This window comes from Berkeleyomyces rouxiae (assembly GCF_048999995.1).
Source record: "Berkeleyomyces rouxiae strain 22BRR77 chromosome Unknown BrBRR77_ptg000007l, whole genome shotgun sequence".
Taxonomy (NCBI): Eukaryota; Fungi; Ascomycota; class Sordariomycetes; order Microascales; family Ceratocystidaceae; genus Berkeleyomyces; species Berkeleyomyces rouxiae.
In genome coordinates, this window is record NW_027396497.1 from 583,387 (window position 1) to 608,216 (window position 24,830).

Below are 24,830 nucleotides of genomic sequence, written 5' to 3' on the forward strand. Positions count from 1 at the left end.
CCTTCAAAACTTCATCAGCCTTTGCGTACCCAGTCATGTCTTCGTCATTGTCGCCAAGTGAGCCCGCGGCCACTTCTGACGTCAACGTCAAGATCAATGTCAATGGCCGCGCCTACCGCAAAACGATTGCCCTGAGCGATATGCAAGTTGGTTCATTTGAGAACTCGGTAAGTCTCCTCTCCTCGTTGACACTATCCCCAACTTGCCTCACTCACTGAAGCTTTTACGCCTTGCCTTTGCTCTCATTTTTTTTGCCTTTTGTTCATCTTCTTGCCCACTCCACCTCCATCTAAACCCTGCCAGCTTTCACGCGTTCTCCCTCTACCGACTTTACCCACCTGCTGACATGCGCCCTAGATCCGCAAATCTCTCTGCAGTGATCTTCCTGACCTCGGTCAATGCATAATCGAGCGCTACTCCGACTCTGCTGGCTGCTACACAGTAGTCGATCGTAACGCCCCTTCGTCTTACAAGCAACTTTATCGTGCTGCCAAGGCCAAAGGAAAACTCAGACTGCGCCTTACTGAGAAACCTCTGGCAGGCCGTGCTTGTGCTAGTGATGCTGCATCCACTCATTCTTCACCCATCCCGCCTGTTACCAACAGACTTGAAACTGGCCCCTTTCCCAAGATCAAAGCCGACATCCCGAACCCCTCGCGCAAAATGCCCAAGGCTACAGTTCGCCTCCCCCCTATACGCGCGCAGACTGGGGACATGACCTCTCAGGAAAATGAAACTACTCAGTCAATTGTACATGAGTTGCCACGGGCCAACAATCTTAGCCCTGCTACCTCTAATACTGCATCTATTGTTCAGCCAAAAGAAAAGTTGCTACAAAATTTGATTCAAAAGTCGAACTATCTGGCCGGCACTCTTGCTGATATCCAAGCTGCCCATGGCCATGGAGACTCCTCTTCTGTTTCTTCTACTGCTTCTAGCATCAATTCCACGTCTTGCACCGCTGGACCCGCAGTCATCTACCCACCCATGGGCCCGGCTTTCCAAATCTGCTGTAATGCTTGCTCGAACCCTATTGAGAGCAACCATTGGCACTGTAGCAAGTGCGACATGGGCGACTACGACATTTGCCCCGATTGCTTTGCCCAAGGCAGAGGTTGTGAGGATGATGAGCATTGGCTGATTCGCCGTTCGGTTGTCGACGGAGTCCTCATGAGCGGTTCAACCGAGGTCGTTTGCATCTCGAAACTTCCTTCTGCTCAATCCTCCCGCCCCGAGTCTGTGGTCTCTACTGCTGGTTCCAAAGCAGAAGAAATTATTCAAGACAGAATGTCGTCTTTGTCTATGAGCGAGCAGAAGGAGCCGAGGACCTTTATCAAGGCCCCAACCGAGACTACTACATCCAAAGTTACCGAGAACGATGCCATGCAAGAAGAGAAGAACTACAACAAGCTGGCTAGTGCCTTGCCCAATGAGGAACATACTACTTATGGCTACCCTTCAATCAATCGTCGCACTTGCAATGGTTGCGTGAACGAGTTTCCTGATGAGTACTTTGTTCACTGCACCTGGTGCCCCGACTTTGATTTGTGCTTTGACTGCTTCACCCCTAATCATGGCCATAACCCGGCTCATGAGTTCATTCCCTTGTCCAAGAAGACTGTTCTCCCATCCTCGGTTACGGCCATTATGGAAGGACGTCACAAGATGCATCACGCACTATGTGATGGATGTGACAAGACCATTTTTGGAATTCGTTACAAGTGCCTCGACTGCCCTGACTGGGACTTCTGCAGTAGCTGCAGTAGCACAATTTCCATTACCCACAAAGGCCATCGTTTCGTAAAGCTCTACGAGCCCATGACAACCGTTTTGTCCCAGCGTCCCCCCGAGTCTCAGCACTACGGTGTCTACTGCGACGGGCCCTTGTGCGTGTCTAAGGGACATAAGAACTATATCTCTGGTGTTCGCTACAAGTGTGGATTCTGCAACGACCTTGACTTTTGTTCCGCCTGCGAGGCTTCGCCATCCAACAGCCATGATAGAACTCATCCTATGATCATGATGAAGACTCCTACGTCACAGCTGGTTGTTTCTACCTACCGCTACGACAACAAGGGCCGCTTGATTGATTGCACAGGTGACAATTCTGAGGAGACTCGCTTTGAAAAGACTTCCCCTTCACTAAGCATGGCCACCGAGCAAGCTGTTGCTGATGTGAAGCCAGTCAAACAGAACCTAGCTGTGGCCCCTGTGACTATTGATGATTCTGATACCCCCCCTTCGACCGTTGCTCCCGTTGGAGAGGTCGCGACCCCCGATGATGTCACTGCGCCGTTGTCTATGGAGATAATGGGCCAGTGCCCCGACAAAATGACTTTTATGCCGGCTGGCTACAACTTCGATATTGTCTGGGAAGTAAAGAATGATGGACGGACAGCTTGGCCCGGTAGTTCCCGTGTTGAGCTTAACTGGGGCGATCAGTTGTTTACCCCTGAGATGCACATGGAGATGATGGAAGATGGAACCTTGCGTGACTATTTCAGAGTCACGTCCTCGGCAGTCCACTATGATCCGGTTCTGCCTGGAGAGGTTGCTGTCTACACGATCTCTGTGCGCGCGCCCTTGAAGCAGGGCATTTATGTATCTGGGTGGCGTTTGACCATGTGCAGTGGTGAACGGGTTGGCAACGTGATGACCACCGAGGTTCATGTCAAGGAGCCTATTGTCTCCAAGCCCAGGGCTGTAGCTTTGGAGGCAGAAGATTCCAAGCCGGAAAACAAGGAGACCACTGTAGACCTGGCCAAGGCCCTCCCGGCCATGGTCTTCCCTACTCTGGAGACCGAGTCTCCCGCGGCCAGCATGACTCAGCATGCCGTCAGCGAAAGAGAATCCCCTTCAGCCCACGGAGCGCCCACTGTCTCTTCGAACTCGGAGATTGGATCTCTCGAGGACTACGTGCCCAGCGACGACTGGGTCAGCTCGGACGCTGAGTTCATGACAGACGAGGAGTATGATATTCTTGACGGTCCCGGCGATGAATAAGGTGGATAGTAAGCTGCAGTCTAGAAATCACCAGCTGGGTGACAAGACCAGATGAGGACTGTGTCTTTTGTTTTTGATCATGGTTCACATGAGGAACCATGACTTTGATGCAGGTGTTTGTGGGGCGAAGAAGCCTGCTGCTAACCACAGAAGAATGTTTGTGTTTATTGTATTTCCTGTTTTTAAGCTTGCCTGTATTTACTTTTTCTTCAACAGAATAAATTGAGATTTGAATGAATTCGTGGGTACCAAGTAGAATGGATGTGCACGAATTATGAAGTTATTGTTGGGCGAGGGATAGAAGAGCAAGGATGGTTGCGGTGTGACGAGCACAGTGTCCATATGATATTTGCAAGAATGCACTGTGTGGAGCCAATGAAAGCGTGTCCTTTAACGATGAACATGGAAAGTGAAGCCGTTCCTTGTAGAATCAGAGCGGCGCACGGCTGAACTTGGCGGGAATTTCAAGAGCGGGAGTTTCTGCATCACGGCTTTCCTACTTTCGTTTGCTGAGTGCCCTTTTCTATTTTCTTTTTATTCTTGACTTTCCCTTTGTGATTGTTCTGGCATCTGGAATGACGGAGCAATAAAGACGACTTGCGACACCATAGACTCTCACCTCCTTCTGCGACGACGACGACGATAGGCTTGGTCATTTCGCGTGGGTGGCCTTTAAAACACAAGCAGAACGCACACTTCATCTCAGCTCAGCTAGACAGCCTTTGCGACTTTTCGAATCCAGGGCGCATTACGACGACGTGAAACCCGACAAGCAAAAAGGAAAAGGCCGAGGCCACATCTCGAACCACAGACTCGGCAGGCTTTCTTCTCTGCGATTTACTTCATTGGGTTCTGCTTCTCCTGATCTGACACGGCACATACTCGCGTCGGCTCTTTCTCAGTCCCTTTTCTTCTTGTTTATTGTCCCTAGACCGTGTTGCAGGAAATCTCGCGCCCACTATGATGGACAGCTACGGGTACAACGAGAAGCCCACGGGGTCCCGGTCGGTGATGGACGACGATTCTTTCGGGCCCAAGGGTGGGAGTATTGTTAGTGCCTTTGATGCTTTCCGTACGTAGTCTCTGCTACCCTGTTCTCCTGCCCGTCCCCTCTTCTCTTTCCCGGACAGGCGCATTTTGCTAACACATGTCATGCGCGCGCAGCCAAGGCAAAGCCGCAATATGTCACGCAGACAGCCGGCGGCGGCAAGTGGACGGTGGCCATGATCACCATCTCGGTGCTCTTCATGCTGAGCGAGACAGCGCGCTGGTGGCGCGGAGCCGAGACGCACACGTTTTCCGTCGAAAAGGGCATCGGCCACGAGCTGCAAATCAACCTCGACACCGTCGTGCATATGCAGTGCGCCGACATCCACGTCAACGTGCAGGACTCGGCCGGCGACTGGATCCACGCCGCCCAGGCCCTACGCCGCGAGCCCACGCTGTGGTCGCAGTGGGTCGACGAGGGCGGCGTGCACAAGCTCGGCTACGACGCTAACGGCAGAGTCGTCACCGGCCATGGTTACGAGAGCGAGGACGAGGGTTTCGGCCAGGAGCATGTGCATGATATTGTCCGCCAGGCCCATAAAAAGGCAAAGTGGGCGCGTACGCCGCGCCTCAGAGGCTCGACGGGCGATTCGTGCCGCATCTTTGGAAGCATGCTGCTGAACAAGGTGCAGGGCGACTTCCACATTACGGCGCGCGGCCACGGGTACCAGTCAATGGGGGAGCATGTTGATCACAAAGGTAGGTTGTTGTTGCCAGTTCTTTTCTCTTTCTGCTGTGCGCTCGTGTTCATGTCCATGGTCTTCTTTTACTAACGCTTTCCTACCATTCGCAGCCTTCAACTTCTCGCACATCATCTCCGAGCTCTCGTTCGGCCCCTTCCACCCATCTCTCGTCAACCCCCTCGACCGCACCATCAACCTGGCCGAAGACAACTTCCACAAGTTCCAGTACTTTCTCTCGATTGTGCCGACCGAGTACCGCGTCGGCAACTCGCGCTCGCAGTACATTGCGACCAACCAGTACGCCGTGACCGAGCAGAGCCGCGAGGTCAACGAGATGTTTGCCGTGCCCGGCATTTTCGTCAAGTACGACATTGCCCCGCTGCTGCTGCAGGTTGTCGAGAACAGAGACGGCTTCCTGACATTTCTCGTCAAGATTATCAATGTCGTCAGTGGCGTGCTGGTTGCCGGCCATTGGGGCTTCCGCATCACTGACTGGACCCGCGAGGTCATTGGCAGACGGAGACGGAGCAGCATGAGCTTTGGCGTGCTGGGCAACAAGGAGATGACGGACTGAGAAAGTGCGTTTGTTCACCGCACGATGTGATTTCACATTGGCACATGCATGTCTGGTGAAGAGGGCATTTGTATATAGACTTGAACTGGAGCTTTACTTTTTTTGCATCACTGTTCTATTCATCTGTGCCATGTCGTTATATGAAAACATGTAGGACCCCGGTAAAGGCATATGCACCAATGCCCCGCCAGTGGAATATTTGTGGAAGCCATCTTTCCGCTCCGCCAACCACATAACGCCGATAACCGGAGTGGGTAAGAGTCAGTCAATTAGCAGGCAGCTGATTGGTCCGATAAGAAGGAGCAGCAGAGAAGATGTCAACGGCACCGGGACGAGTCACGCCGAGCCTTTCTCTTCTTTTCTGTGCGGCATTGATCGTTACAGCCTTCAATTAACCTTCACTATGACGGCATTCGGGCTGGCCAGAACTGCCGGAAGGCGGGTGAGTTTCCCCCGGTTCCACCTCTGGTTTCGCCCCGGGTCTTTCGCGCCGTCTCCGGTGCGCGCTGCCCATCTGACTCAGGGCTCCCCGCGATGACGATTGCTACCACTGCTGAACGCTATATACTGACTCCTGTGCGCTTCCGGCTCTCTAGTTACTCGCCACCACCACCACCACAACCACCACCAAGGCATCCGTGCTCGGCTCGGCGCGCAGCTACTCGTCGACGTCCGCGCTGCCGGCCACGTACGAGCGGCTGTATGCCAAGTACGGGCAGGTGCGGCGGGCGCTGGGCGCGCAGCGGCTGACGCTGGCCGAGAAAATTCTGTACTCGCATCTCGACCAGCCCGAAGAGAACCTGCTGACCGAGACCAACGGTGGGCGGGACGTGCGCGGCAAGGCCAACCTGCTGCTCAAGCCAGACCGCGTCAACATGCAGGACGCGTCGGCGCAGATGGCGCTGCTGCAGTTCATGTCGTGCAACCTGGCACGTCCGGCCATTCCCGCCAGCATCCACTGCGATCACTTGATTGTCGGGTCCAAGGGCGCCGACGCCGACTTGAGCGCCGGCGTCGCGACGAACAAGGAGGTGTTTGACTTTCTCGAGAGCGCCGCGCGCAAGTACGGCATGGACTTTTGGCCACCCGGCGCCGGCATCATCCACCAGACAGTCCTGGAGAACTATGCCGTCCCCGGCCTGATGATGCTGGGCACCGACTCGCATTCGCCCAATGCCGGCGGCCTGTGCACCATCACCATTGGTGTCGGCGGCGCGGATGCTGTCGAGGCTCTGGTTGGCGCGCCGTGGGAGCTCAAGGCACCCAAGATTATGGGTGTCAAGCTGACTGGCCAGCTCAGCGACTGGGTGTCGCCCAAGGATGTCATTCTGCACCTGGCTGGCAAGCTGACTGTCAGAGGTGGTACGGGTTACATTATTGAGTACTTTGGCCCTGGTGTTGAGAGCCTGTCGCTGACTGGCATGGCTACCATGACGAACATGGGGTAAGATGGGCGCACTCTGATTTACCGAACTTGTAGTACATTTGCTAACCTGTATCTATTTTTTTTTCTTTCAGTGCCGAGGTTGGTGCTACCACCTCTATTTTCCCCTACACCGAGGCCTCCGCCCGCTACTTGGTCGCAACCCGCCGTGCGCAGGCTGCTGCCAACGCCGCCAATCTGCAGAGCTTCCCTGCCGGCGCCTCGGGCGACTCTGTGTTCCAGTTCAAGGCCGACGAGGGCGCCGAGTACGACCAGCTGATTGAAATCAACCTCTCTGAGCTGGAGCCCCACATCAACGGGCCCTTCACACCCGACCTAGCTACACCGCTTTCAAAGTTCAAGGCTACCGTGCAGGAGCAGGGCTGGCCTGAGGGTCTGTCGGCCGGCCTGATTGGCAGCTGCACCAACTCGTCGTACGAGGACATGACCAAGGCTGAGAGTCTGCTCAAGCAGGCCAAGGCCGCCGGCCTGAAGCCAGTTGCCGACTTTTACATTACCCCTGGCAGCGAGCAGATTCGCGCCACGCTTGAGCGCGACGGCACGCTCGAGACGTTTAACGAGGCCGGCGGCATCCTACTGTCCAATGCCTGCGGTCCCTGCATCGGCCAGTGGAAGCGCCACGACGGCGTGGAAAAGGGCACGCCCAACGCCATTCTGACCTCGTACAACCGCAACTTCCGCGGTCGCAACGACGGCAACCCCGACACGCTCAACTTCCTGGCGGCGCCCGAGATTGTCACGGCCATGACGTTCGCCGGCACCACCACCTTCAACCCCATGACCGACTCCATCACCACGCCCGAGGGCAAGGAGTTCAAGTTCTCGGCCCCGCGGGGTCTCGAGGGCCCCGCGACGCCGTTTGTCGAGGGCCGCGAGAGCTTCAAGGCGCTGTCGCAGGAGGCCGACCCGACGGTGCCGATTGCCGTGTCGCCGACATCGGAGCGGCTGGCGCTGCTGGAGCCGTTCGAGGCGTTCCCCGAGGGCGAGATCAAGGGCCTGCGCGTGCTCGTCAAGATCACGGGCAAGTGCACGACAGACACGATTTCGGCGGCCGGCCCGTGGCTCAAGTACAAGGGCCACCTGGCCAACATCAGCACCAACACGCTCAACACGGCCGTAAACGCCGAGACGGGCGAGGTCAACGTCGCCTACGACCTGGACGGCTCGCAGACGACCATTCCCGACCTGGGCGCGCGCTGGAAGCAGCGTGGCCAGGAGTGGCTGGTCGTCGCCGAGCACAACTACGGCGAGGGCTCGGCGCGCGAGCACGCCGCGCTGCAGCCGCGCTACCTCGGCGCGCGCATCGTGCTGGTCAAGTCGTTTGCGCGCATCCACGAGACCAACCTGAAGAAGCAGGGTGTCGTGCCGCTGACCTTTGCCAACGAGGCCGACTACGACTTGATTAGCGCCGGCGACGAGGTCGAGACAGTCGGCCTCTACGACATGCTCAAGAACCAGGGCCGCGGTGACGTCAGCATCAAGGTCACCAAGAAGAACGGCGGCCAGGTTATCGTCATCCCCACCAAGCATGCCGTCAGCAAGGACCAGGCTGATTTCATCCTCGCGGGTAGTGCGCTGAACCTGCTGTCGAAGCGGGCGGCGGCGTAGTACTGATAAACGCAAAAAGGAAAAGAAGGGAGAAACCCAAAGGGATGGGGTGTTTAGAATTTGTGTGTGTGTGTGTAGATTGAGCGCTTTTTTTTTCTTTCTTCTTCTTGGTTTTCGGCTTTTGTTCTCTTGGATTAGATTTTGAAGAAAAAGAACCACAAGAATGATGGTGTAACATCACCTTGAACAAGTTCCACAAAGCTCACCAGGTTCGTGACATGTGAAGGTTGATCCTCCTCTCAAACCCTTATCTGCAGCCTAGTAACCCCGCCACGTGACTTCAATCACAACCCAACCGTGGGCCCCCTGCTTCTGGGCTTTATGCCAGCATCTCAGAGCTCCTAGAGCAACGCCCAGCCGCTGGACGACGAGCAGAGAGCAGCTTTCAGCTTTTTCTTTCCCCCACGACGCCGAAGAACCAGAAGCGCCCGGCCGACAACACGCGTCTGTTTTTTTCTCTCTGTGCCTCTTGTTGATTGGCCTGCATCCTTGGCCTGCAATTGGTTCTCGTCCATAGACAGCTCTGTCTCTCTATATCTGGCCACCCGGGCTGCTCCTTTGCTGCTGGACACCGCGATCCTCGGCCGGTCCTCCCACGAACGAGAAGGAAATCACAGCTAGACGAGCGCTGGTCTCAATTGACAAAAGAATCTGCTGCTCCTGCTGCTCCTGCTGCTGCTGCTGTACGGTACGCGAGACCACACACACGCTACGCTATCCGAACCGGAGACAAGACTATCCGGTCCACCTTTGGGACGCTCGAGCAGAGAGAGAAAGAGAGCTCGGCCAGCCTGAAGATCTGACGCTGGACACACGCACGCACGCCACATAGTCCAACCGGAGCCGGCCCCCTCGTGACAGAAAGAGAAAGAACAAAAGACGAAAGGACACACCGACACATCCCACACCACGCCTGCCCGCCATGACAGACTCGCTGCACAATGCTCCGATTGTCCTGGACAACGGGTCGGGCACGATCCGCGCCGGCTTTGCGGGCGACGACCTGCCCAAGTGCTACTTCCCGTCGTTTGTCGGCCGGCCAAAGCACCTGCGCGTGCTGGCCGGCGCGCTCGAGGGCGAAGTGTTTATCGGCCAAAAAGCCGCGACCGACTACCGCGGCCTGCTCAAGATCCGCTATCCGCTGGAGCACGGCATTGTCACCGACTGGGACGACATGGAGAAGATCTGGGAGTATGTGTATGGCGAGGGTCTGAAGACGCTGAGTGAGGAGGTAAGACATCCCCGCTGCAGAAGAGCGAGAGACGCTGTGCTGGCCCGGCTTGGCGTACCGGCTCGCCTCTCTCTGCCCCGCCCTTTCAACATCCCCCCACCACGATGCTAGGGAGATCCCGCATGCACGCCCCCCCTTCCCCCCCTATGCTCTACCACGCTAACGCCCTGCTTCCGCTCGCTGCCGCTTAGCACCCAGTCCTACTCACCGAGCCGCCGCTGAACCCCCGGTCGAACCGAGACACAGCGGCGCAGATCCTCTTTGAGACATTCAACGTGCCCGCGCTGTACACGTCGATCCAGGCTGTGCTCTCGCTGTACGCTTCGGGCCGCACGACGGGCATCGTGCTCGACTCGGGTGACGGCGTGTCGCACGCCGTGCCCGTCTACGAGGGCTTCGCCATGCCCAGCAGCATCCGCCGCATCGACGTCGCCGGCCGCGACGTCACCGAGCACCTGCAGACGCTGCTGCGCAAGACGGGCTATGTCTTCCATACCAGCGCCGAAAAGGAGGTCGTCCGCTTGATCAAGGAGAACCTGAGCTACATTGCTGCAGACCCCAAGCGCGAGGAAAAGGAGTGGGCGAGCGCCAAGACCGATGCGACCAAGTCGGCTGAATACGTCTTGCCCGACGGCAGCAAGCTCAAGGTACGTCACCCGGGCAGCCCCCCCCCCCTTCCCCCGGCCACCCGCACCACCAGCCCCAATCTAACCGTTCATTACAGCTCGGCCCCGAACGCTTCCGCGCGCCCGAAATCCTCTTCGACCCCGAAATCATCGGCCTCGAATACCCCGGCGTCCACCAGATTGTCGTCGACGCCATCAACCGCACCGACCTCGACCTGCGCAAGTCGCTCTACACCAACATTGTGCTGTCGGGCGGCAGCACGCTGACGCGCGGCTTCGGCGACCGCCTGCTCACCGAGGTGCAGCGGCTGGCCGTGCGCGACATGCGCATCAAGATCTTTGCGCCGCCCGAGCGCAAGTATTCCACGTGGATCGGCGGGAGTATCCTGGCTGGCCTGAGCACGTTTAGAAAGGTGAGGTCCCTTTTTTGTTTCTCCCTGGGTTGTCTTGTCTTGTAGACCAGGAGACACTCCCATCGCGACGTATTCCCTGGCTAACTCTTCAACTTTCTCTAGATGTGGGTGAGCATCGACGATTGGCACGAGAACCCAGACATCATCCACACAAAGTTTACGTGAACGAGGTCTTGTATCCAACGGTCTTTTTTTCTCCGCCTTCTTTTTTTTCCTCTTTGCTCTACTGTATTTTTCTTCGTTTTTCTTCTTTTTGTCTTTATTTTTCGGGTGCACATCTCGGCCGGCGTATTGTTTTCCCCTCTTCCACACACATACACACACTCCGTCTCGTTCCTTATCTTCTGCTCTCCACATCTCCTTGTCCCTCCTCCTCCTCCTCCTCCGCCTTGTCCTTTCCTCTAGCTTGTCGTCTTGTTTTTACTAGATATCACATCTTGTTCCTTCTCCCGATCCTGTCTGCCATTGGCATCCACAAGAAAAAGAAAACAAAAAGAGTGCCTTAGACTGCCATGTTGTTCTGTGCATGTTCTTGTTTGGTATTTTGGCTTGGCCAGACAACTGTCACCAATTGTTTTGTTCTTCTCTACTTGCCCGATACTCGCTATCCCAACCAACTCTTGATTTCTTCATGCATGGATGAATGTGTGTATACACTCCCCCCCTCCTGCTTCTCTCTTCCAAGCACATAGACACAAAGAAGAAAGACAAAATATCCAGGTCAAGCAACAAATTCAGAGTAAATAGTTCCAAGTTTTGATGTATTTCGAAATATCCAAAGCAAAGAAGAAAAAAGACCAAAACCCCTCGCAAAGATCATGACAGGCCAGCATATGTCAAAACATAGCTTCCCGAATAAACCAGCTAAATGAAATGAAATGAAAAAATAAAAAAGTAGCAAAACTGGCTTCCAAGATAAGCACAACATAAAAGAACCGAAAAAAAAGACAAGCCCAGCTAGATAATGAAGCAGAGAAAGATGAAAAAAAAACCCCTCTCCCCCAGAATCATATCTCGCCCTTCCCAGAACTAACACACGGGCGGATGACGTCCAGCCAGCCACTAATTACAAACAATAAACGAAATTCCAGTCCGAAGAAAAAAGCAAAAGAAAGCAAGAGGGGCCGGGGTGAAGTAATGAACATGACAAAGAACACCTCGCTCACAAGCGATGTCCGATAATCTTTTTTATAAACAGGTGCATGCAATCTCGGCACGCAGAGAGATGGAAAACAGAAAGAAGAAGAGAGGGGCAGACCACATCTCCTCAGAAGGTATCAGTGTCGGCACTGGCACGGCTGGCCACACTACCAAACGTATTTCTGTTGCGACGTCTCTCCTCGTACGACTCGTCGTTGGGAGTCTTGGGCGTCATGGCACGCGGGCCACTGGGGCGGCGGGTCGGCATGCCGGCCAATCTGTCGACGTCGCGGGTGCGCGGGCTGTCGGCGGCCGGGGCGTACTGGTGGTGCTGGGCCTCGTACGAAGGGGAGCTGTGGGCGGCATTCTTGGCGATGCGGTTGGAGCGGGGCGTGCTGCTTCCAATGGCCTCTTTGGGCGGGCGGGGTGGCGGCAAGGAGGCCTCGGCCATGCCATGGGCGTTGGCAGGCTGGAGAGAGTTGAGGGATGAGACCGAGTGGCCCCAGTCTGCTGAGCGCGGCGTGTTGGTGGTGTCGTAGATGCGTGCCTGGGACTCGAGGTTGTTCTTGAAACGCTCAGAGTTCCCCTGGCGTGGTTGCGGATGTTGGAGGTTGAGAGAGTTGCGGTGAACATGGTACTTGGGGTGCTCAGGGTTCATGTATGAAGGCATTAAAGGAGTAGCCGAGGCACCGGGGGAAGGCGTACGGTCAAGGTTCTGGTCAGAAAACCCGGTGTGCAACTTATCATTCGAGTACGGCGCGGTCCGAGGACGGTATGAGTTGTCGTTGTAGCCCGCAAAGTCGGAACCCGACCGGGACCCGCTATCAGGGTTCTGCATGTATGGCTCATTCTTCTTGGAGGAGCCGCCGCTCGATCTAAAGGCCTTGCTGAGTGTAGATGCCGTGGTTTCAGACCAACGAGAAATCCGGGCACCGAAACCTGAAGATCCAGTAGATTTATGCTTTCTAGATTTCTCCGATTTGCCGGCAGACTTGGGCGAGCTTTCATTCTCTGGTGCCAAGGGTGAAGCAGTAGGCAAAGCTGCTGCAGAAGTCTGGGCGAATGCCGCAGGAATAGCTGGTTCGCGGGACGGAGTAGCCATGACAATGGACTCGCCACGGGGGCCAGTTTCTTGGTTGAGCACGGGCGTACTAGCACGGTCGTCGTGAGGGGCATCATACGTTGTGTCCAGGGCCTCTTCTTCATCACCTTCATGAACGGTACTCACGCGGTGGTCAGAGTACTTGCGATCAAAGTGGGCAGAGCGACTAGTACTGATCCGGGAAGTGGACATTGATTGAGAACCGTGGCTTGCAATGGATGTTCCGGCGCGACCTTCGGGATCATAACCACCGTCAATAGTGTCATTTTCGCCAGAGTCGCCGCCCAGGTTCTCAAAAGTGCTACCAGCCTGGGGTTGTGGTTGAACCTGGTGATCCTTGAGTTCCATAACCTCCTCTAGGAGCTGATGAAGCATCACTTCGATTCGAGAAAGGTCCTTGGCACCGGTGACATTGAGGCCGTTGAGTGCACGACGCAAGATGTTGCCCTTCTTGGCAGCCATGGTCATTTCGGGGCCAGCATTGGAGCTATTGGCCGTTGCTGTACCACCAATAGATCGAGGAGCACTAGAAGGGCCAGGATAGGGCCGGGGGCCATTGATAGCCTTGATGACCATTTTTTCTGAGTCTTGCACTTCATCGATGATGACATCTTCCGCCTGCTTAATGCGGTCCTCAACCGTCTGGAAGTGCGTGCGCATCTCATTGGCGAGGAACATGACCATGGCAGCAATCTCAGTATCACGGGCGTTGCGCTGCGCGTCGCGGGCGACGAGATCTTGCATCAACGTCATAATGTCCTTGTTATGAATGCTACCGCCACCCGAAGTCATACCAGGATCGTACAACGGAGTCTCTGGGCCAGGCGTTAGGCCACTCATACGACCCGTGAAAAAGCTATCATCAACACCACCAAATGCAGGCGCAGAAGGCATGGAAACCTCCTTGGGGTCATCCAAGTTGAAGTTGTCTGGAGTTCGGTTGGGTCCATTGGAGACATACCCTTCATCCTTGGGAAGATGTCCTTGGTCTGCAAACCCAAAGGTCTCAGAAAGTCGGTTGCTGGCTAGGGGGCTAATGTTTTCGTAGGGGTTTGTAAGGATCGTCTCGCGTTTTCTCTCGGCCGACGTGCGGGTGGCATCGTCATCATGGTCGCCGTTGGGGTTCTGGGTATGGGCTCCCACGGTAGAGTCGGCACCTGTCATGTTGGAATCAGCGTTGACTGTGCTCTTCTTGGGACTCAAGGCACGTGGTGTCAAGTTACCTTCATCAACCTCGTCCAGTTCGGACATGTCTCTGGTAGGTGCAACTGAAATGGCATCGTCAGCACCAGCGATAAAGGACAACTCCTCTTGTCCGCGATCAAAGATGTCGTGTTTCACACCAAGATGCTGCTCAAGTATCGAGGCAGTAATATCAGAACCCAGATCCAAGTTATCACCGTACTCAGGCATCGGATCATCCAAGTCAGGAAGGGCGCTAGAGCTCAACTTGGGCTCTTGGTCATCTCCGTAAAAACGGTCGACGCTGTGGGCCGGAGTAGTAGCAATCTCATGGCCTTCCATTGTTCGTTGCTTAAATGACTTGTTGCGAGCAACACCAGCCCCGCCGCCAGGAATCACATCATCCTTGGGAGTTGCATTAATCTGAATCTGTTTAGCCTGGACAACACGAGCCAAGGCACCGCTGGTAATAGCAGCGAAGGCGGCCTGTTCAACGGCTGTAGGCGTTATGGAGCGATCAGCATCCTCGGGATCTTCAAATTCTTCTTGTACCATAGAAACATCATGCATAACCACATCGGACTGCTTCTTTTTTATGGTGAGCTCACGAATGACATGCTTCGGGTCTTCAGACGATACAACTGAGTCGGGACCATATGACACAACACTTCGGGCAACGCCGTACGAAACGGTGGAATCAGGCCCATAGTAGGGGTAGGCATTGGTGGCACTAGTCATGACACTCTGTTCCATAAGAGAGCCGTCAATCAAGGATGCGACCACGGACTCAATAGGAGCCCCAGGCATGATCTTGGGGTTAACGCCAATGCCGCGCACGGGCTGGTCAGGCTCCACATCCAACTCGGAAAGATCGTCAGTGTAGGTGGGGTTCCGAGGGTAGCCGGCAACGCTACTGATTTCGCTGTGAGGCAGGCCATCTGAGTTCAAAATGTTGCTGCTGATCAAAGACGAGCGACGGTTGTGGCGAGGAGACATGGGTGGTGATTGGTAGTCTTCACTATTGCTTGCTATGTGTGATTCACGCGCCGCAAGTTCAGAGTTCTCAGTGTATCCAGACACGCTATAAATCGGGCTGAGACCACGTCGCTCGGGCTGGTAAGGCACATACTTGAGATGGGCGGGGACGTCTTGTTGGCCGTAGAAGTTGTCGTAATCGTCGCGCTCATAATGATGTTCAGTTTGGAGCTGAGGTTCAGGATCGTCGTATAGCTCCTCTGTGGGTTCTTGTCTGGTCCGGGTAGGGACCTTTTGTCCATATTCGTTGGGCTCGTACTCTTGGGGGAATGCAGAGGGGATTTCATTGTTTGGAGGCTCTGTCTCTTTGTTTCCGCGAGGAAGTGCGCGAAGGTCTCCGTGGGATATATTGGCATATTGCATGCCGAGCTTGATTTCCTTGACAACAGGCTGAAGCAAGGCGCCACCGTCAGAAACTTCACTCTTGGTGACCTCCTCCATAGCAGACGCCGGCCGATCATCGTCAGCAGTTCTGAGGGAAAGTCTTGTAAGTTCGGAAGGGTTGATCTCGCTCATCAGGGGCATTGGGGGCTGAGGAGCCACACTTTCATCGTCGAACTCGTCATCGTAACGATCGCTCACACGTTTCCGGGGAACATCGCGCCTCCTACGTCTAGATTTCTTTTCTTCGGGAGGTGGTGGTGACTTGAGGCGGCCTGAGACAGCAGATGCCATTGCTGTTGAGGCAGCAATGGCAGAACTGAGGTTAGAGCGATTGTGTTGCTGGTCGGGACTGCGCTTGGGGGTTTCGGCGTAGTAATCATCGACACTCTCTGGAGACATGACGCGTTCACGTTCCCTCGCTCGATCGCGGTCTCGCTCGCGGTCACGATCGCCTGGGAGACGATGACGTGACTGGGAGGAGCGGCGGCGGTGGTGTGTTGACACGGAAACTTCATCATGCGAGGCTGAGGTGATTGAGGATCCACCCGATGCTCGGCGTGACTCGCGCTTGCTGGTTTCCCGCTTGATAGCTTCGAGCTCTGGAATAACAACCCGGCGAAGAGCAACTTCGACAGCAGCAAGAAGCTTGGAGTTTACGTCGGAAGAGCGAGTCGACTGAGCCTCGGGGGCGCGTGAGACGGTAGAAGAAATGACAGAGTCAGCGCCTGAGACAAAGGATTCTTGGCCTTGGCCTCGAGATGACCTCCGGGTTCGTGACTTGCTACTGTGGCCAATACTGTCACGATGGCTAATATGACTGTACCCCTCGTAGTTGAGGTCGGATTCTCGTGCCTTCTCGCGCTCACGTTCACGCTCCTTTTGCACTGCACTGAGGGAACTGGTCCGGCTGCGACTACTTTTACTCTTGCTCCGTCTCTCACGTTCTTTTTCTTTTTCGATGGGCTTGTCTGCAAGGCGAATGCGCTCTCTTTCTCCCTGGCGAGGCTTTTGGCCTCTCGTCTTGGTGAGAGGACTCGCACTTCTCTTGTTCTCGCCATAGACTGAATTTCCGGAGTCGTCGAGGAAGGAGTTTGTGGGAATGACAGATAGGTCGCTACCAGTGGCGGCATTTGGCGGCAGGCCGGAGCTGGGAGGGTTCGACATGCGTGGCTCGGGGATCAGCGGGCTGACAGGCCGCTTGCCGGAGCGCTGCTTGTATGTGACGATGCGGTCGTGATCTGGGTCGACGGGATTTCGCGACACAGTCGACTCCTCGGTAGCAGAAGCGTATGGACTCATGAGGGCGTCTTCAATGTCCTCAAGCTCGGATCTTCGTCTGGACGCACGCGAGCGTGTTTGGGATGGGCCGGCGTGGTCGCCGTGGGCCAGTTTTGAGGACGTCAAGCGGACACGGACGCTCGGCTTGCGATCGGTGGCGTCGGATACGGCAGAGCCGTTCTCGAAATATTCGATGAGCACAGAAGCGCCGGGCTGTGTGTTTTTGGCACGCGTCTTACGCGTGGTGATGGTCACAGGAGTGCCGTCGGACGGCAGAGAATAAATGGATTGCTCGTCGTTGCGTGAAAGTTCGGTCCCAAGCTCGGTGGGAGCGATGACTGAGTCTGTCTCTGTTGGTGCGGGCAAGTAAAGACTGCTAGAATCCAGGCCCATTGCTGACATTGGGCGGCTGGGCGGATGGCTCAAGAGGCAGGTGCGAGCGAAACAGGAGCGACAGGACAAGACAAGACGAGACAAGTGGCATGAGGCGGGGGCGGAATTCTGTCAGAAGTCCAGGAGTGCTTGTTGCGTGATGGCGAAGCTGGAGGTGAGGCTGGTTTTTGAAGTGGGCGGAGCTGCCAAAATGGAGGGGGTTGGTTTGGTTGATTGGATATGCAGTCGCGGTCGGCGGAGGAACCCACTCGCGATGCAGGCAGTAATTGCTAGTTGCAGGCAAAAAGTCAGCAAAATCCAGACATGGAAGGAGCATGGCAGCGCGATTGGCAACTGCAATTTGTGAAAACAGACGACCAGCGGCCATCGGGCAGCGGACGTGGGGGCAAAGATTTGGCGTTGGTGATGGGGAGTGATGCGGTGAAGATGCAAGAAAGCGAGGGCTACCGACCGACCCAATTCCAGGCTTCTCGCCGGCTTCTAGTCGTTGTCTGCTGCGTGTGCAGGACCAGGACGCCACAAGAAGAATGCCGTGTGCAAATCAGCAAGCCAGCCGCTCGATTCTCGGAGCAAAAGGGTTGGGCGCGCAGCAAGAGAACCACTTGGCTGGTTGGCAAGCGAAAAAAGGGAAGAAAAGAAAAGGAAAAAAGAACGAGACGACCGCGAAGCAAATGCAGCAGTGCAGAGAGATTCTCGCTGCAGGGGACTGGCAGACTTACCCTGTAAAAAAAGAAGCGCCTGGGGCCGGGATGGGCGTCAAGGGTGAGGTGAGGTGTACTGGTCCCTGGGGATCTTTGATATAGCCACTGGCTCCTCTACATGCAATGCAGAGACGACGGAGGACAGATCTGAAGGCTGTGCTGCAACGCGGGGGGCAGTACAAGCAGAAGCAGGGCTTGCGGCTGTGGTACTTCTGAATAGACTCGTGAGAGTAGAGATGGTGTTCTACAAGGAAGAGAGATGAAGTCGTAAGGCGTGCCAGGACCGAGAGGTGAGAGAGAGCCTGGAGATGGAGCAGCAAATGATGACAAGACAAAACAAGACAAGAGATATGCAAAGATATGAACAGGCAAGCACAACAAACTCGTGGGTGCGGCGTGGGGGGGCGCGAGTGGTGCCAGAATGAGCCAATGACGCAGGAGTGACGAGATCAAGGGAATGAAGAGATGAAAAAGAGAGCCGGCCAGGAATGCACAATACACCACACACAACAGAGGAGTTGGTGCAAATGTGGATGGGTATATGAGTATGGTATGGTATGGTATGGTATGTATGTACTTGTGAAAACAGGCACACCCGTTGCAAAGCAAACCGACGAAGAGGAAAAAAGAAGGAAAAAGATACAAAACAAGAAGCAAATGGCGGGCGGCCGAGCGTCATGCGGCGGCCGGCTTCTTTACATAGTTATTCAAGAGCGGCCAGCTGGTGCTTCTGACTTGTGCATCTTTGCAGAGGCTGGGAAGCCTCAAGTGAGACGCGACGAGCAGAACCTGAACCCGCCAAAATGCCAAAAACGAATGCGACTGTGCCAGCCCTGCGACTTTTGGCGGGCTGTGATTTGGCAGAGCCGCCAGGGATGCAGCGAGTAGAGATGTAAAGCCCAAAGCCAAGTCCCAGCCCAGGGTGCTGGTGCGCTGGCAAGTCAGTCCCACCACCAGGGGGACATATATGTTCGTACACACACACAGACTTAGATGTAGACTGGGACTGGGGCAGCAATTAACGCGTACCCCGGCTCTCTTGCAGGGCCTGGCCTGGGCACACGCGTCAAGCCTTTTGAGCCTGGCCACTCAGCCCAAAAGAGATAAACGCGACATCGGGGGCCACGGGCTCCACGCGACGAGACGAGACGAGACGGGGTGGCTGGTGCCGAAGGGGAGGCCGAGTGAGTTGACGGGAGCCAGTCGACAGCATAGAATAACACGGCATAGTTAGCATAGTAGTTAGCTATACACACGAACAACTACATTCCATGACATGCCACCCTTTTTCCTTTCTCGTCAGGCTCGGGCTGTCTGGCTTGACTGAGCCCGACTGTCGATTTTACCGTCTTACACGTCTTACACGTCCTAACCACTAGACCTCTCGATCTCTCGACCCCCAGACCGCTCTCCCAGTGGCAACAGTATGCTCCGCCAACAATGGCCACTCGCTTGCTGTCCTGTCGGCTAATCCCCGCTTAAATTGGTCGTGCCGGTGCAAATGAACGGCTAGGCCGGTACAATCTACAAATGCAAATGCAAATGCAAATTCCCTTCGGCTTTGCTTGAGCGCCAGAGTCCCTGTCTGCCCGTCTCGTCCCAACCGCCGCTCAGGGGAAACAAGGAATCACGCTATTACTGGGAGACGGCCACAGGCCTATGATTAGCCTCAATTTCGCCCTGGCGTGTATCTGGGCATTGTACTGCGAGCCCAAGTCCCAATTCCAGTTGCGCACCTTGTAGCACAGGCACAGGCACCCGGTGCAAGTCACGATGGTGGCTACCAGTGCCTCCAGCTCACATACACATGCACACATAATGCAGCTGTACTAGTCATCTAGTCGTCATGTAACTAGCTGTAACTGCACATGTATGCATCTGTGTACACCTCCTCCTGCTGAGACCCCGTCTCCTCACCATCTCTACCCTTCCTGTTCCGTAGTCTCGTCTCGCCTTTTCTTCTCGAAGTCTGGCGCACCTACCACTCACTAAAAGGATGGCCCTCTTCCTTTTGCTCCTCCTCCCTCGTTAGCCGGCCACCGGCTCACAGCCTGCCCTTTTCCGCCCCGCCGCACTTATGGCGTTTTGTATGTAACTACATATGTACATACATATAGTTATCCAAGTGTCTTGTGTTTTGGTCCCAGCCCACCATCTATCTCTTCTAGTAGGAAGTCTATGCCGACAGGGGTGTAAAGACATTTCTATCCAACCCTCGTTCACTCTCAATAACTAACTCTATGCTCATTACCCTCCTACCACACCACACATGTCTCTAGTGTCTCTGGCCTCTGATCTCTGATCTCCCATCTACAGTCTCGCATCCACTCACCAAAGACACTCATCTCCTACACTTGCATAGTCATACAAAGACCGGGCAACCCAATCTTACACTACTGCCCCATAGTTATTGTTCACTGCATTAGTTGGTTATGCATGCACCGCGACATCTTTCTCCATCTTTCCTGGAAACCAAGGCTACCAGGCCAATCACCTCCCCGGAAACCCCTTCTGCTCTCGCTGCATGTGTATGTAACTAGTCATATAACAACCAGTTAACCACTTGCACGTATTTATAAAATTAGGCACGCCTGATCGTCGCCGCCATCACGAGAGCCCTTTGAGCCACACCATGCCCCCATGCCCACAACTGTGAACCAACATCCAGGCATTATGTTCTGTCTGTTCATCACAAAGAAAAGCATGGCAGTAATAACTGTCGAGAATACTACCACTTTGCTATAACCAACTAACTACACAATCAAAACTATGCATGTATCTATACCAGCCTATACAACCACCCACCACTCATCTCCATCACCGGTCTTCCTCCTCTCTGGCTTTGTGCCAACCTGTCAATTTGCTTAGTATTGCCCCTACATGGGCCATCCTTGTAGGCACAAAGTAGTTCACGAGTTGGTCAACTACATGCTTTCCAGAAACCAGTGCAAGTGAAAACTGGCTCGTGCATGCTGAAAGCTGATTTTATGTGCATCTCTGGTAAATGATGTTGGTCCCTGAATACTCCAGAAGCCCAGCACTGCCCAATGTCTGTTTCCCAACCGCTTCTGACTGTCACATCTCTTTGCTTGTTTGTGCTAAAGGGGGGCTAATCTCTCTCAGTGCCCCCTCGAGTGACACCTGCAAGGCCAGGTTATTTTGTGTTCAGCAACCCCTTACCGCTTTAATGAAGGTCCAGACCGCCAGGCTCATTCTCTACTTGGACAAGACAGAATATGAAAAAGCACACAAGCTGTGTGTATGCAGACGTCTACATGTGTACCTACATCCACATCCATAACTACATACAGACGCACGTAACGTGCAAGCACACACAAACACAACTAAATAACCAGTTGATCACAGCTATTTCTTCCTTCCCCAGAATAAACCCCTTGGTTGCGTCCCCAAAATTCTGCTGTGTTGTATCTCAAGGCCCTGTCTAGCAAGGGTTAAAGTTGTTTCTTCCGCCTCTAGTTCCCTCACATCCTTCATACCAATAAAGGCTAGCTGGAGATGAGTTACCATTAGTAGGGTTACACACAAAGATGTAGGGTTAAGGGCACATCCCAAAAAATGCGGGGTCGCTGGCTCCCAACTCCCTCTCATCTCCCTTGAGAGCGTCATTCCCTCCGACAATCACATGCGCGGCACTGCGAGAGGAGGCCGTGCGGGAGCAGCACTTTTGGTTATCTCTTGACCAGTTCGTTATCATAGCAAACTGCAACAGAGTCACCATATGCGCCACTGGGAGCGATGGCAACTATGTATGTATGGCCGCATGTACAGGTACAGACAAAAGTGTACGGGCGAGTATGGACACCCGCCAATCCACCAGTACTTGATTGTACCTCTACTTGTACCTGTAGCTGGCACACGTTTAGGCTGTCGATGACGTCTTCGAGTAGTGCTTTCTTGAATCGATAACTAGGCAAAAGTGGGCTCAGTAACATGCGATAATATATGCTGCAACTCACATTGCCCTGAAAGTAGACACCATCTGTCTTCCGCTGGCCAAAAATGACATTCAAGACATTCAAGACAGCAGCATTTGCTGGCAGCCAAACAACTCTCTGGCCAAACCTGCTGCTTATCTGTGGTGCATTTCTATCTTCCCCAACGGCTTGCTGCTTATTGGCTGGGCGCCGGGATCATCTTCATCTTGTTCTCCAAAGATACAGGCAGCTATTTCTAGCAGTCAACCAACTAGTCAAGGAACTGCACAACTAAAAAGCTCCAAGGTTTCTGGTCCCGTGCCCTTCCCCGTGCCTTCTATCTGAGGTCACACGCACACAGGCTACCCTAGCTCTTTCCCTTATCATCGAGAGCTGCTGCTGATGGCACCTTCCGTCCCAGAGGACGACAACCCCTCACTTTCTTCCCAACTAAATAGTTAACTGGTTACAAGTTTACTTCAGCTTCCGTATTCTGCAACTACGCCATCCGCCCGCTTGTGTCTTTGTTTGTCGCTGAAAACATTTCTGTCATCGTCTTTCTTCTTCCTTTTTCTTTGCTTTTCCCTTTCTCTGGCTTGACCTTCTCATCGCTCCTTGGACCTGGGCTGCAGACTCCAACTTTACTCGAAACTTCTCCCATTTGCCTGCCTCTGCCTGATTTACAAAACGAACTAGCTACACGACTAAGCTTCGTTTCATTCTACTCAAACACCGCCATCACCACATCTCCTTACTCTTCGCTTCACCCGTTATCCGCCATCAACGACTCTTTGTCCCAAGCCTGGATAGTTAATCTCTGACAGTACTGCAATAGAGCCTAAAATGGCTTTTCCTGGAGGTATCACCCACCGTCGTATGTTGCTGTGATAAACTCCTCAGACACTTGCTAACATGTGCTTGCACCACAGTGCTTCTAACACTCTCGGCCACATCCCCGGGCCACCCCAGCTGCCCGCCAGTCCGCTCACTCAAGCTCACCGAGGAAAACGAGTCCATCGTCATCGGCCGTGCTAGCTCGCGACGCCGCGGAAGTGCCAAGGCCGCTCCCGACAACGGCTTCCTCCGCAACCCCGTCATATCGAGAGAACATGCAAAGTTCTCTTACCGCAATAGTGTAAGCCTAGTCGTTAGGGTATTCACAAATAGAAGCTGATCTAAAGACCCATCTATCTCAACTAGTCTGTCTACATTAAAGATTGCAAGAGTTACCATGGAACCTCACTTAACGGTGTTTCTCTGCCCCCGGGCCTAGACGTTCTTGTACAGAACGGCGATGATGTTGAGTTTGCGATCCTTACTGGAAAGCTCGCTGAAACCATGTCAAGCTGCCGTTTCTCGATATCTATTTCAGAGTGAGCCTTTATAGAAAATGTCTTGCGGCTCGGGATAGAATTAACAAGCTATGCTAGTCTTATTTCTCCGGTTGAACCGGACACTCCAAACAAGACTGGAACGTACAGAGCACCGGTATTTCTGTCTGACGATGAATCAGATGTCGAGCGGGCACCTACAAAAGGTGAAGTAAACACTGCCACCCAGGACTCTGAAGACGCGAAAGTTGGCGTTAAAACCTTGCCCAAGGCCAGTTTTACATTTGTTTGCCACCTGGGAAATGACGGTGATGCTGAACTTCCAGTAGAATCCATCTGGTCTAGCGATGGTGAAGCTTCCCATTTGGACAACAACTTGGATACTGGAACATCTGGTGCTGATATCGAATCCGAAGAATTCGCTTCATCCGAAAGTGAATCTATTGGTCCTGTATCCGGGAGTGAAGAGAACGACAAGGACCAAGACAGTCTCTCGGAACAGGGTGATGAGGATGATGAGGAGGATAATGATGTTGCCGAGATTGCCGACTTTGATGAAGAGATCACAGAACAAGAGGATGAGACGATGAGGCACATCCATGTGTTTGAAAGCCATGATCTTGTTCCTTATTCCATTGGGATTTCCACACAAGTACCCCAGTACTTCCAAGCTACCTACCCCGCTATCAAAGACGACGTTTCTTGTTTCAACGGCCGTTCCAATAATATGGGAGAAGCTTCCATGATTCCAATTTCATATCTCTTGACTGACAACACAGAAACACTCACTCTTCTGGAACACGACACTTCGCCATCGCCATCTCCCGAAAACGAGAATGAGTCGAGTGTCTGCGTCTGCGAATCGAAGCAAAAGTCTACAGACTCGGAGAATTGCGAAAAGTCGCGTATCATGACACCTCCTACTGAAAGGGGTTTTGAGCACAAGATGCCCATTGCCCTAGCCATTTCACCTTCACCTCCCAGAAAGCGTAAATTTGGCAATATTTCGACCGAGACTGATGAAACACAGAAGGACAGCAATGGTGCGAAGACGTCAATCTCACAGCTTGAGACCGTTTCTATCAATCCCATGCTCGCCACGTCTGACATTCAGAGCTGCCCTGAAGCTCTTGTCACGGAAGAAGAAACTTCAACCTTTGCAGGAACCATGGAGACAAGCACGACAGATCTTGTGCCAACGAGCCAGAATACCGATCACAATCAAACTTCCAATGATGACACGGAATTTAGACCTAGAAAGCGGCTGCGGACAGTTGTTGAGGCAGTGGGTTTTGCTGCCCTTGGTGGTGCTGCTGCTAGTTTGGCTATTCTAACGGCTCTCATTGCTACGGCTCCTGATTTGGGTTGAATTTTGGGTTATTTCTTTTGACACTCGCCTGTGATGGATTGCGCGAGTTTGGTGTAGAGCACTGGTCATTGGGAATCTTGGGCCTTCCTCTGGACCTATTCCTCTCTCCTTTTTCTGCGACTGTGTGTTCGTGCCAGGTCAGACGGCATCGGTCCCAGCTTTGCCAGGCTTTGACCCAGGATTGAGTTGTTTTGCTTTCAGGATAGCCAGTTAATCAGTTACTTTTACGATACTATGATATAACTATTTATTTGCATGTAGCTAACTGCATACTACTTGGAGGTGCCTCATTTCATGTAGAGTTAGTCATGTGGCCACGATAAGTACACGTTGGACACGACCAACATCGGC

The 24,830-nt window shown here is 53.9% G+C and overlaps 6 protein-coding genes across 6 annotated transcripts; 5 read left to right on the forward strand and 1 right to left on the reverse strand.

Annotated features, from left to right (window-relative positions):
• Nucleotides 1-35: 35 nt before the first annotated feature.
• On the forward strand, nucleotides 36-3,003 carry BROUX77_005947 (uncharacterized protein; the record flags this gene model as incomplete). Its single annotated transcript, XM_073750877.1, has 2 exons — nucleotides 36-167; nucleotides 358-3,003. The coding sequence occupies 2 exons, from the start codon at nucleotides 36-38 to the stop codon at nucleotides 3,001-3,003; spliced, it is 2,778 nt and encodes a 925-aa protein (XP_073603817.1).
• A 960-nt stretch (nucleotides 3,004-3,963) lies between these two features.
• Nucleotides 3,964-5,307, forward strand: BROUX77_005948 (uncharacterized protein; the record flags this gene model as incomplete). The annotated part of the gene is made up of 3 exons (XM_073750878.1): nucleotides 3,964-4,075; nucleotides 4,168-4,749; nucleotides 4,844-5,307. 3 exons carry the CDS (start codon nucleotides 3,964-3,966, stop codon nucleotides 5,305-5,307), a joined length of 1,158 nt encoding a protein of 385 aa, XP_073603818.1.
• A 403-nt stretch (nucleotides 5,308-5,710) lies between these two features.
• BROUX77_005949 (uncharacterized protein) lies at nucleotides 5,711-8,359 on the forward strand (the record flags this gene model as incomplete). Its single annotated transcript, XM_073750879.1, has 3 exons — nucleotides 5,711-5,749; nucleotides 5,904-6,751; nucleotides 6,826-8,359. The coding sequence occupies 3 exons, from the start codon at nucleotides 5,711-5,713 to the stop codon at nucleotides 8,357-8,359; spliced, it is 2,421 nt and encodes an 806-aa protein (XP_073603819.1).
• Nucleotides 8,360-9,281: 922 nt separating this feature from the next.
• On the forward strand, nucleotides 9,282-10,794 carry BROUX77_005950 (uncharacterized protein; the record flags this gene model as incomplete). The annotated part of the gene is made up of 4 exons (XM_073750880.1): nucleotides 9,282-9,590; nucleotides 9,782-10,237; nucleotides 10,315-10,629; nucleotides 10,732-10,794. 4 exons carry the CDS (start codon nucleotides 9,282-9,284, stop codon nucleotides 10,792-10,794), a joined length of 1,143 nt encoding a protein of 380 aa, XP_073603820.1.
• A 1,102-nt stretch (nucleotides 10,795-11,896) lies between these two features.
• Nucleotides 11,897-17,143, reverse strand: BROUX77_005951 (uncharacterized protein; the record flags this gene model as incomplete). Its single annotated transcript, XM_073750881.1, has 1 exon — nucleotides 11,897-17,143. The coding sequence occupies one exon, from the start codon at nucleotides 17,141-17,143 to the stop codon at nucleotides 11,897-11,899; it is 5,247 nt and encodes a 1,748-aa protein (XP_073603821.1).
• Nucleotides 17,144-22,622: 5,479 nt separating this feature from the next.
• Nucleotides 22,623-24,479, forward strand: BROUX77_005952 (uncharacterized protein; the record flags this gene model as incomplete). The annotated part of the gene is made up of 4 exons (XM_073750882.1): nucleotides 22,623-22,653; nucleotides 22,709-22,914; nucleotides 22,980-23,152; nucleotides 23,210-24,479. The coding sequence occupies 4 exons, from the start codon at nucleotides 22,623-22,625 to the stop codon at nucleotides 24,477-24,479; spliced, it is 1,680 nt and encodes a 559-aa protein (XP_073603822.1).
• Nucleotides 24,480-24,830: the final 351 nt, after the last annotated feature.